The 13,377-nt window shown below is 41.2% G+C and overlaps 2 protein-coding genes across 2 annotated transcripts in view; one reads left to right on the top strand and one right to left on the bottom strand.

Moving 5' to 3' along the window:
• Positions 1 to 3,775, top strand: part of LOC110946460 (major histocompatibility complex class I-related gene protein-like) — a 204,188-nt gene extending 200,413 nt beyond the window's left edge. The window contains exons 9-10 of the mRNA XM_051956046.1: positions 2,236 to 2,278; positions 2,497 to 3,775. Of these exons, the coding sequence (XP_051812006.1) occupies positions 2,236 to 2,278; positions 2,497 to 2,593 (140 nt within the window). The 3' untranslated portion in view covers positions 2,594 to 3,775. The remainder of the gene's footprint in view (positions 1 to 2,235; positions 2,279 to 2,496) is intronic.
• The window catches only part of LOC110947454 (BOLA class I histocompatibility antigen, alpha chain BL3-7-like), a 349,371-nt gene that overhangs the window by 224,450 nt on the left and 111,544 nt on the right, over positions 1 to 13,377 (bottom strand). The window lies entirely within an intron of this gene.

The raw sequence follows: 13,377 nt of genomic DNA, 5'->3' as shown, positions 1-13,377 counted from the left end.
TCATTCTGTGCTTCTGTCTCACTTTGATCCCTCCACAATTTTAGGATGATGATTGTCTGTGAGTTGCAACAGCTGCTGTAATCTCCTCTGTGTCAGTAATCAGTGTGTCTGTGGTAAAGCAGTGAGGCTAATAATTGTCCAGAATGTGTAATATATGATAAATGCATCTGTTGTACATGTTGGTCATTGTTCATCTGCACGTTCACCCTGTTAGACCAAAGAACAGCTGACACACAGGGTCAAAACAGGGGAAAAAACACAAACACATGCATTGTTAAAACATAAAAATGGATGAAATCCTCACAAAATGGGAACATTGTGGCAAAGTTAGATCATTGCATATGTACATCAAGATGGATGTGCAAATGCAGTATACTGTATATTTTTATGTTACTATTATGAGGCGTATAAATGTAAATGTGCGAACACTTGCTGATATTGCAGAATAACCTGTTTGGTCAGCAACCAACAAACAATTTTAAACTGCAAATACCCCTTGAATTAAAGATTCACTAACACACAATTCAGTTGTACATTCAGTATTACTCACAAAAACTGTGTATCTCTGAGGTCTAACACACACACTGAAGGTGTTTCCTGCCTGTTCGTATTAAATGTAAAGTATTTTGTGATAACAATACAAAACAATAACCCTTTATTTACACTCACTGAGAAATTTTCATTGTTACAGCAGCAAACTGGATAATGCAAACATGTAACCAATGTGTTTTTCAGTGTGCAATCTCCTGAGAGCAGTGCAGGTTGTAGTTGGTTGTCAGTTAAAAGATTATTGAGATGATGTTTGTGTCCATGTCAGCCAGCCTTAACAGTAAACCAATAAAATCTCTCTCTGTGCCACAGGTGCTCACATCCTACAGCAATTGAGTGGCTGTGAATGGGATGATGAAACTGGAGAAATCAGGGCTTTTAATCAATATGGATATAATGGTGAAGACTTCATAGCGCTGGACCTGCAGACGCTGACATGGACCGCTTCAAAACCACAGGCGTTCATCACCAAACTGAAATGGGACACAGAGAAAGCTAGACTAGATAGGAATAAATACTACTACATGCACATGTACCCTGACTGGCTGAAGAAATATGTGCACTACGCGAGGAGTTCTCTGCTGAGAACAGGTAGAATTACACAACCTGAGATACACACAGTTCTGTACTCCATCTGTTTCTATCCACAGGAGCATCCAGTGACAGTGAAACAGTGCATAGACGAAGTTATGATCCACCTGTCTAGGGTTAACTAGGTGTAACCAAAAAACAGGTTATTATCTAAATTTAACATAAAACACTGTCAAGCTAAATAATTCTCCTACAATTCTTAAAGCTCTTCTTGACAACAAGAGGTGCTTCCTACGCTGAATTGTTATGTTTGTCTAATCTAAATACTTCGCTGGCTGAATATCACTTCGAATATTTAAAAATTTTGTATAAAGTAACATTCACCCCATTTGAGCAAACAACTATCCTATGTTTTCTAATTTGGTGGAGAAACATTATTTAATAATCTTACAGTTATAATTGATGGAGAAATATTAACAAGAAAAAAAAATAATAAATGCTACATATACTATGAAGCTGGTTTGACACAGCTGGGCTTCTTTCTGGTAGTCGGCTCGACAGAACCCCAGTCAGAGTTCACGGGTATCACAAAGGTGGTTATCATCTTTCTTTGTCAACTCAGACTTACGACTTTCACTTCCAAACTCCATGTGGGTTCACTTTAATGCATCATGTGATTATTCTTCTGTAGAATTTTTTTTTTTAGCCTCAGATTGCTGCAGACAGTAATTCAGATTGCAGCCAATCACAGTGAGTATGTCCTTGTTTCATTTATGCATTGCAGATATAAATTAACCTAAAAACACTCAACAGTATACTGGGATAGTATTTGCTTTTCTGTAAACACCTATTTCTCCTTTTAATGGTTAGTATCCAATAAATAGTAATGAATTCTACTAAGCATCTGACCAGATATTTAACTTGTTCATTTCCTTTTTTTTAAAGTAATTTTTTGGGCCTTTTACGGCTTTATTTGGTAGGTGCAGTGGAGACGGACAGGACAGGAGGGAGAAGAATCGGTGGAAGACATGCAGCGAAGGGCCATGAGCTGGAACTGAATGCGGACCGCTGAGTCGGGGAAGCCCCTGTACATGAGTCGCCCGCTTAACCCGTTGAGATATTCGGGCTTGTTCATTTCTTAATCTGTCCTGACAGCCTCAGATTCTGCAGACAGACATTCAGATCCTAACTCATCACAGTGAGTACATCCTTGTTTCATTTATGCATTGCAGATATTAATGGACCTAAAAACAATCAACAGTATACTGAGATAATATTTGCTCGCCTGTAAACACCAGCTTGTTACTCATTTTAATTGTTAGTATCTAATAATTAGTAATGTATAATGAATTCTCCTAAGCATCTGACCAGTTATTTAACTTGTTCATTTCTTAATCTGTCCTGACCGACTCTCAGAGAAGACAGGAGGAGGAGAGTAAACTCCAGTGAAGTTGGGATTCTGTCAAAAGCCTTAATTGACTCTGTTTTGCAATTATTAAGCCTCTTCAACTGACCCGGGTTGGAAACTGTTGTCTCTCCACTTTCATTTTGTGTCCAGTATTGTGCAAAATGTGGACACTTTGTTTAGTTTCTTATCCATCAGACAATAACATCTGATTGGTTCTAAGTCTGACCACAGGTACGAGAACAACTTTTTTTGATTATTGCCACAGTTTGAACACATACTGCATGTCTACAATAGACTCTTCTGTATAAATAAATAATAATAAATAAGTATAAATATCCATGAAATACTGTTTACAGATTATAAAATATGTGTATTCCTTTGCCATCATTGTCCAAACACACATTAGTGTCATAGCGGCTGCTGTTGTATTTGTGGTATTTTTGTGTCTTTTTCTTTCTCCTTTATGTCTCCTGCTCAGTTTTCTGTTGTGGGTGTTTCATCCTCTGACTGCTGCTTTCTCACCTGCTCCTCCTCTAATATCAATCACCTGAAGCTGATCCATTAACCTCCTTCCACAGTAGAAACACACCGGTTCTCAGATCACTCTTCAACAGATTGTCTTTCTACTTCTTGTTGCCAAATTTTCCAGCTATTCCCAAGTTTGCTCTGCTTGTGTTTTCATGTTTTACGCATATTTCTCTCGATGAGGGCACTGGACAGCTCTTTTAGTGACACACTCCGTCACCATGGGTATGTGAAGGAGCATTACTACAGGTCCTTCCTTCCTGCTGGTATCAGATTTTATAATCAGCACTGCTCCCAACAGACCACACACACACACACACACTCACTCACAGTTTGCAAACATTGTCATGTGCAAATGCAATCAAATGCAATTCATTGTCAATATCTTCTTAAATTTGTGTTTGGTATTCTTGTGTTCTTCAGTTTTTCCATATTTGTATTGTGTATATATAGTGCATATATCTTAATTCTTTAATTTATAGTTGTGTTTTCTTGATTTTTCCTACTGTCACTTCGCTGCTGTGGCATTGCAAATTTCCCCTTGTGGGACTAATAAAAGATATTTGATTTTATTCTATTCTATTAAATATAGATCCTTATAAAAAATTAGTTTCCATTTACTGGTTAACTTAACTCCTTTTGTATGATGTCCGTTGTTCCTGGTTTTTGCTGTTTATCTTCCTTAGTTGGATTTGTTGCCACACAGATGGATCACTTGTACATTACCCTTGACTTGCCTAATAAAGACCTTTGTTTTTGGTTTCCCAGGTCCAGCTGTTCAGTCAAACTAAACACCAGGCTAAGCGCTGATTTCATGAACTCAAATTCACAATTCATGGGTTCTGAGAGCAGTTTTTTTTTAAAATATTGGTAACAGCACTCTGAGGAAACGATTTAGATATTAGAATACTGTTATCTCCACATGTTTGTCATGCAATTATTTTTTGTTTTTATTGACAGATAATCAGGGTATTAGTTCATGCAAGTTATCAGTAACCTGAATACATTAAATGTCATTGTGCAGAAAAAGTTTTAAATAAAATATAAATGAAAATACAATGTCCTGAACACTCGTATTCCCCAGTGTGCTAAATATTAGAATAACATAAGAGTTCATAAATCACACAGTGGGGAAGTTTGCAGCAGCAAATGATAAAAGGACAAATGTGTTAAGAACATCAATACAAAATGAAAATAAACCAAACACACATAAGTAATGATTCTTCTGTGTGTGGATATTTAGATGGATGTGCAGTTTTGTTTTATTGCGGGGGGCGGGGGGGGGTCTGGGGACTCAGAAAACCAGTCAGTATCTGGTGTGACCACCATTTGCCTCATGCAGTGCAGCAACATATCTCCTTCGCACAGAGTTGGTCAGGTTGTCGATTGTGGCCGGTGGAATGTTGGTCCACTCCTCTTCAATGGCTGTGCGAAGTTGCTGGATATTGGCGGGAACTGGTAAACGCTGTCATATACGCCGATCCAGAGCATCCCAAACATGCTCAATGGGTGACATGTCCGGTGAGTATGCCAGCTGTGACGTTTTCAGCTTCCAAGAGTTGTGTACAGATCCTTGCAACATGGGGCCGTGCATTATCCTGCTGCAACATGAGGTGATGTTCTTGGATGTATGGCACAACAATGGACCTCAGGATCTCGTCATGGTATCTCTGTGCATTCAAAATGCCATCAATAAAATGCACCTGTGTTCTTCGTCCATAACAGACGCCTGCCCATACCATAACCCCACCACCACCATGGGCTACTCCATCCACAACATTGACATCAGAAAACCGCTCACCCACACCACACCACACACGCTGTCTGCCATCTGCCTTGTACAGGAGAACACCTCTCCAACGTGCCAGATGCCATCAAATGTGAGCATTTGCCCACAAAAGTCGGTTATGACAATGAACTGGAGTCAGGTCGAGACCCCGATGAGGACGACGAGCATGCAGATGAGCTTCCCTGAGACGGTTTCTGACAGTTTGTGCAGAAATTCTTCGGTTATGCAAACCGATTGTTTCAGCAGCTGTCCAAGTGGCTGGTCTCAGACCATCTTGGAGGTGAACATGTTGGATGTGGAGGTCCTGGGCTGGTGTGGTTACACGTGGTCTGTGGTTGTGAGGCTGGTTGGATGTACTGCCAAATTCTCTGAAATGCCTTTGGAGACGGCTTATGGTAGAGAAATGAACATTCAGTACACGAGCAACAGCTCTGGTTGACATTCCTGCTGTCAGCATGCCAATTGCACGCTCCCTCAAATCTTGCCACATCTGCAAAACTGCACATTTCAGAGTGGCCTTTTATTGTGGGCAGTCTGAGGCACACCTGTGCACTAATCATGGTGTCTAATCAGCATCTTGATATGGCACACCTGTGAGGTGGGATGGATTATCTCAGCAAAGGAGAAGTGCTCACTATCACAGATTTAGACAGATTTGTGAACAATATTTGAGAGAAATGGTGATATTGTCTATGTGGAAAAAGTTTTAGATCTTTGAGTTTATCTCATAAAAAATGTGGGCAAAAACAAAAGTGTTGCATTTATATTTTTGTTGAGTGTGTGTGTGTATATATATATATATATATATATATATATATATATATATATATATATATATATATATAAACAACCCGATCTCACGAGGATTCGTGAAACTGTCACGTAAATTTTTGTTTGGGTTTCGTGCGCACCAACACGATTTCGTCATGTTTTTCGTGCCGCTCACAACGAAATGTTTTTCGTGTTGCTGACAACGAAACCCGCTGTGGTAATCACATCTGAAAGTGGCTTATACCGGCGGATTCATGACAATCTAAGCTGTCCATCGGCGTATACTGTTTGTGTAATCGCGTTTGGAGCCGTCGGACGTTCTTATAATCGGGTTTGCAGCCTTCGGACATTATTTAAATTCCTATGCAAATTGGTAAGTGTACCACCGGGTTATGGTTAGGGTTATGGCTAGGGTTATGGTTAGGGACGGTGTAATGCAAAATATAGCGTTGGATTCGCCACGGTTTTACGTTAAAAATATAATATACCCATTCGTTTGAAATACGTTCTGAGTGGCACGAAAAGTCCGCCGTTTAAAATACATTGGTGTGAATTTCGTTGTGAGCGGCACGAAAAACATGACGAAATCGTGTTGGTGCGCACGAAACCCAAACAAAAATTGACGTGACAGTTTCACGAATCCTCGTGAGATCGGGCTGAAATAAAAGTGAAAGTGAAATAGTGCAAATATATACAAGGTGAAAGTGAATGGGATATTGAACAGAGGTTGCGGGTTGATGGTCTATTTAGTCTACTGTTTCAGGTTCAGGACAGCCTTTAGGAAGAAGCTCCTCTTCATCCTCTCTGTGTTTGCCGAAGAGAACAGTCTGTGCAGAGAGAACAGTCTGTTCCTGGGGTGGGTGAGCTCACTAACAATCTTCCTGGCCTTAAACCTGCAGCGTTTGTTGTAAATGTCCTGTAGGTCGGGGATGGTGGTTCTGATGGTGCACTCAGCCGAGCGAACCACCCTTCTCAGGGCCAAGAAGTCCTTCTGGGTGCTGCTTCCCATCCAGGTGGGGATACTCCCAGCCAAAACACTCTTAATGGTGCCTGTGCACCTTGAGGGGGAGCTTAAAGTCCCTCAGGCGTCTGAGGTGGTAGAGACGCTGTCCAGCTTTCTTCACCAGGGTGCTGATGTGACAGGAAAAAGCCAGGTCCTGTGTGATGTTAACACCCAGATACTTGAAGCTCTCCACTCTCTCCGCCTCTGTCCTACTGATTCTGAGTGGGTGATATGCTCTCTGCTGCTTTTTGCTGTTGTCCACAATCAGCTCCTTGGTCTTGCTAACGTTCAGGAGGAGGCTGTTGTCTCTCCATCAGTTCTCCAGGTGGGCGATCTCCATCAAACAGTCCTTCTTGTTGTTGGAGATCAGACCCACCACTACTGTATTATCAGCAGACTTAATTATGATGTTAGAGTGGTTCAGTGGATTCAGTGGTTTCAATCAAATACAGATAAACAGGTTCACAGATTAAACATTTTCTTCAGCTGAGAATCTATCACTCATAAAGAATTATTACGAAATGCTTTGGTTAAAGGGAGATGCTTGTTACAACTGACTTAAATCGGAAACTCATCACCTGCTCCTGACCAGGTTAGCTCCACAGCATCAATTACCATGGAGATCTAGCAGGATAAAAAGTAGACATCTTCCTGATACAGAAAACTCTGGCTATAGGCTCAACATATCTGCTTACTATTAATCTCGCTTCGTTAAGACTCATCAGTTTCACTCTCCAGAGCTTCCCTCAGTGTTTCTCCTCCAGAAGAAAATTAAATTACTCACAATATTAAGTTGATGGAATTATATCAACGCAACTCAATCAATCAATCAATCAAATTTTATTTCATGTCATGATATCTACAGGTATGGCTCTAAACTAGACCCTGTGACACAAAAAGGGCATTACACTTTTTTGCTTTTCAGTACTTTAAATTTGGATACAATTATTAGTAGTCATTCCAATGGTAGTATTATGTATGTTTTGTTCTTGTTGAAATGTTAGTTGTTAAAGGTGACTACCTTCAAAAAGTGTAATGACATGTTGACACCCATTTGCAATGCATACATGTAATTATAACTTACACATACAAATTACATGTACTAACTTGAATTCAGGGAGCTCTGTAGTAGTTCATGCTTCATTAATTTAAAAATAACAACAATAATGTTGAATTTTACAGTATCAGTGCAGTGGGATTAAACATGTTAAATTTAATTGTACAATGTCATGTTACAAGCAAAAGAACCTATACCTAAGTTATACCATCATACTTTTTGAAGGTAGTCACCTTTAACAACTAACATTTCAAAAAGAACAAAACATACATAATACTACCATTGGAATGACTACTAATACTTGTATCCCAATTTAAAGTACTGAAAAGCAAAAAACGATATTGACATTACCCATGCCATTTTGAGTAAGAATATCTCAGTAACTACAAATATAACCCTGCTGCTTTTTTGTACAGTGATAGACGACAGATGGAACTGTCTTGTAGAAAAATTTGGGGTCTCTGGTACCTGTCCCACCATGAGATTTTTGCCACCAAAAATAGCCAATTAAAAATCTCGTCCAACTTTGGGAGCTCATATTTTCCAAACTGAGGTACTTGGAAAGCTCCAGTTTACTAAGTTATCACACAAGTTTGTGTAGAATGGAACCCAGGGGTGTTAGAACACTTCTGTGCAGTATTTCTACTACTTTTAAGGTCCCAAACTCCACTCGTGAGTAGGTATCTCTTAATTTGTAGCATTTTTAGCAAGCCCCCATGGCCTGCAGAGTGTAGGGAAACACCTGGGGATGTTTGTGGGGTACTAGCTACATGCAGAGGCCTTGTTTACCAACTCACAGCTCTCTGGTATGTCTAGAGGCTGAGAAATAACCACTTAAAGATGCAAAAAAAACGCTGGCGAGGCTTTTTATAGCCCAAATTCTGAAAATTTCAGAGCCCCACAACTCAGAAACTATTTCAGCTACAGGCCTACAATTTTGCATAGAAAGTACTTTTGTGACTATCTAATGGCATACAAATTTAGGACTAATTTGAAGATGGTGCAGCAACACCTCCAAGGAATATCTGGTCATTTCACCTGGAATGACCCCAGAGTAAAATAAAATGAATAAGTAAAAGCATTTTAAGAAACACACAGTTCTGAAAGGAGCTAAGTGTCAAACGCTACGTGGAACAAGTGCGTTTTCAGACGACATTTAGCAACTCATGAAAAACAATGTTTGCAAATGAATAAGTTTATATAAATCAGTAAATTAGGTTTCTTTTAATATTGCAATCAAACATGCTTCTCTTTAAAAAAAAAAATCTGGACCTGGTATAATGTGTTGTACATGCACAAAAAAAAACCCCAAAACAAAACAAAACAAAACAAAAAACAGTGAGATCTGTCTTTTTTCTACTTCCACAAATGGAATAAACATTTTACAAATTTCACAGTTGGTCTCACAAATGATTACAGGTTTGTCTAAAATGTCTGTTGACAGTTTTCCAGCATTAAATTGTGGGGGTTCAAAAAAAGAGAGGAGGAACTTGTTGCTCAGCGGTGTAAGATCAGGTTTCCTTAACTTTCTTCGGAAATTTCTTCACTTCCTCATCTTTTGGGCTCATTTATTCAAAGAGCGTTTAAAGTCTTGTGACTTCTGGACACTGATTCTCTGAGTCTTTATGTGTTAAGGTTTCAGGAAAAAAGCAACTAACTCACTTCCCTAAAATCAGGAAACAAGCTTTGGACCAGCGACAGTTGAACTGGACTGGACTTCTGATCTGAAACAACATGAAGAAGTTGTTGCTGCTGCTGCTGCTCTGTGAAGTTTCTTCTGCAGGTCAGATCTGACTTTAATCTGTCAACGAGCTGATGGACTGTTGGTGCTACTCGCTGAGGGTTTAGTTTCACTTTCAATTCGGTTTACGAGCAGCTAAATCTCCATCTGACCACAGGTTTTCATTTACTCCTTCATAATGTTTAATCTGTTATTAGTTGTTTCAGTCCCATGTTATGAATGTAAAATGTGAAATAAATAAGACCAGCAGAATACAATATGACACGAGACACTTTAATCTCAAATGATTACATTTGTAACTCCAGAATATTTCTAATTATAACAGTAAAGTATTTACACTCTACTTTTCTCAAGTCAGAAAAAAATAATTACAAGTGAAAATTCTCCATACAAAATTCATTACATTAATCACAGATACAGAGAAGATCCCAATTAATGTTATTTCAATATTAAACATTATTATGTCCTTTGTGAGTGCCTCAGAAATGACCCATTTATTTTCTTTAAGTTAAGACATAAAAACTACAGAATTGATTTAAGTAATTTAACATATTTACTTTAGTGCAGTTGGAATTTCTAGTTGTATATTTTGTCCTTCTTTATATTTTGACCTCACAACAGATCAAAGGAAATCTAACACATGTACATTGTTTCTTATTTTACTTTTTGACAACAATCACGATCATGGAATGTAATAATACAACTCTGACAGTGGACATTTTCTGTAAATCCTCTAAATCTAAAAGTACATTCTGTTGCCAGCATGTCTGTAGTTACTTGAATAAAATGTGGATCTCAGGACTTTTACTTTTACATTGCTTTTAGTGGGAAAGGGAAAGTGTGGTCATGGCTGAAAGAAACTCCAATGAGTTCTGAAAACAAGTAGTAAACTTCAGTCTCCCATGTCTAAGTCACATTTTTTGCAGCCCTTTAAAGTCTAAACTTGTGTCTATACAGAGCTGTGGAAAAGTATTTATTCCTGATGTCTTCTATTTTTCCACATTTCTCACACTTAAATGTTCCACATCTTCAGACTAATATTTATATTTATTTAATATTAGACAGAGATAAAACACAAAATGTAGTTTATAAATGATGATTTTATTTAAAACCTGAATCTCCCCTGTGAAAAAGTAATTGCCCTCTAAACCTAATAACTGGTTGGGCCTTCCTTGGCAGCAACAACTGCAGTTAAATGTGTGTGATCGGTCTTTTATACATGGAGGAATTTTGACCCACTCTTCTCTACAACATAGTTTTAATTCAGCCACATTAGATGGCTTTTGCCCTTTTAAAGTCTTGTCACCGCATCTTAGTTGATTGGATTCAAGTCCAGACTTTGACTCGGCCACTCCAGAACCCTTATTTTGTTCTTTTTGAACCACTCAGACGTGGATTTGTTTGTGTGCTGTTGGTCATTTTCATGCTGTATGAACCATTTATACTTGAGCTTGAGGTCCTGAACTGATGGGTGGATATTCTTTTACTAATAGAAAGGAGAATTCATGGCTCCATCAGTTATGGCAAGTCGTCCAGGTCCTCAATCCATCATACTCCCACCACCTTTTTTTTTTTTGTCTGGATTTATTCTCATTGTTTAACTCCATGGAAGGGGTGTCAACACTTTATGAGACTAATGCATATTATAGTCTTGCAGCCAAATATTTTATTATTTAGTGCATGCGTGTGACCATCACCAGCCCTCCCTGAAAGCTAAGCCGAGATTCTTTATTACAATTCCCTGTTAAGAGCCAGGGAGGGCAGTGCTACACCTCAGTGGTGACGTGCAGGGGAACAAAGGGTGGACAGGACGAGACAGGACGGACAGGGACAGGGACTAGCAAGCGGTGCTATTACATCTGAAGAATATCAGGTGCTGTGTTATTCCTGACTATTAATTACCCATCAATAGGAAAAACAAACAAACACACACACAAGAAGGACAGGAAAAAAACAAACAAATAAAGAAGATAAACAAATGAATAAATAACCAAATGGTACCGAACACCATAGTTGTGGGTGTTGGGCCCTCCAGCCAGCAGAAACTGGACTCCAGTGGCGGCACGCAGGCCAGGACCAAGGCCTGGGGCCAGATGGGCCAGAGCCACCCCCCAGAGAGACCACCCAGCCCACACACCAGACCCCCCCAGCCGCGGAGGGCCCCAGGCCCCTCCCAGAGGAGGGAGAGGGGCGAGGAGGAGCGGGCAGGGAGGAGAGGAGGGAAGAGTAGGGAAGAGCAGTCGGGACAGGGGAGCAACGGGTTGGATGGGGTGGGGTGGGGTGGCTGGGCGAGGGGTGGGGGGTTGGCCTGGTGGGGGGGGCGGGGGGTGTTGGGGGTGGGTTGTGGGTGGGCGGCATGGTGGGGGAGGGGGGGTGGCGTGGGTGGGTGGCAGGGGGTGGGACGGTGGGGGGGGCGGGGGTTTGGGGTCTGGGGGGCGGGGGGGTCGGGTTGCGGGGGAGGATGGGGGGGGCGGGTGGTCGTGGGGGAAGTGGGGCTGTGGGCCGGTGGGGCGCCGTGGGGGTCCGCTATGGCCCGTTCTGCTGCGCGGGCCTTGGGGCTCTGGCTGTGTCGGGGGGGGTCGCTCCGGGCTCCTGGGCTGGGTCTCCGCTTGGTGGCTCCTGCGGGGGGGCTGGGTGGACCTCCTTGGGCTGGAGGGGACAGCTCCCTCCTTTTGGTGGAGGTTTTCATGTATGCCAGACCCACCACACCGGCACCTACCAAAACTCAATAGAGTGTGTTCCTCCGGTTGATGAGTCAGTGGAGGTTGCTGGGTTAGTGTCTGTGGATCTCACTCTGCTCTATCTATCCTTCTTGTGGCCTCCTGACATCTTCATGATTGATCCAGTTGGGACTTTGTCGTATTAGGTGTTTGTGAAGGGTTTCAGATTTGTAAATGGTTTTAAGGTGTGAATTAAAGAGTACAAACAAATAAAATACACCTTTTCTCTTAGAACACTGTCTATGCCTCACCTTTCTGTCTGTCCTGTGTTTGTTTTATGTTTCACTTGGGTGTGCACAGCCCTCAATGGCATAATGTAGGAAACAGCTTGAAATAAACATGATAGGTTAATTTGCCATGAGGGCCGGTGATGGTCACAGTCACAAAGAAGAAAAAAATTGCACATGAAGCTTAAGCAATGACACCATGAGTGGTTGGTGTCATTTTTTAGCGGACTTGCAGACAAAAAAAAAAAAAAAAAGGGACAGGGGAGCAACGGAGGGACTGACCCACCCCAAACCCCAGGACCAGCCAGGCGCCCCAGAAGAGATCAGCCGCCGACACCCCCGAGGCCCCGGGAGAGGGTGCAGACCCAGCAGACTCAGAGCTCAAAGGGGGAGACGCTGAAGATACCCACCCCCAGGGAGAGGGGCCCGAGCCACCCCGACCCTGCAGAGCCAGAGAGCAACCCCGAGTACCATAGGGAAAGGACACCACCAGTGCATGCACACGGCCTTGAAGTCAATGGTGCTGTCAATCTTTGAGAGTTGATTGGTTAATAAACTGAAATAGAGCAGAGAAAAGTTAAACCATACGCGCAGACAGAACAGGTATCACAATTTTTTTTTATGAGGGCAGTGGCATACGCCCACATACAAGCAGAAGCTATAGATTAATATTTAATGAATTAATAAATGGAGACCATTTTCCTTTAAATGAGTCCAATTTTTTTTTCCGGATAGCAGATGTTCTCTCCAGTGAAATGTGTTCTGTGAGGAGGTTCAGCCAGTGGAAGATGTTGAGGGATTTCTTATCTTTCCGGTTAACTAAAATAGTTTTTTTGGCAATGGCGATAGCTGCAAGTGTAGGTTGGATATGAATGTCTGGTAAGGATGTTAGCGTTAGGTCACCAATTAGGCAAATGTTCGGGGAATGTGGAATCCCACAGCCCAATATATCGGAGAGTTTCTGTGTGATTAATGCCCAGAATTGATAGACGGGTGTTCATAGCCAAAGAGCGTGAAAGTATGTGTCAGCCATGTTTTGGGTGCATTGAGTACATG

The sequence above is a fragment of the Acanthochromis polyacanthus genome, chromosome 11 (genome assembly GCF_021347895.1).
Source record: "Acanthochromis polyacanthus isolate Apoly-LR-REF ecotype Palm Island chromosome 11, KAUST_Apoly_ChrSc, whole genome shotgun sequence".
NCBI lineage: Eukaryota > Metazoa > Chordata > Actinopteri > Pomacentridae > Acanthochromis > Acanthochromis polyacanthus.
This window is presented reverse-complemented; position numbering and strand designations above follow the sequence as displayed.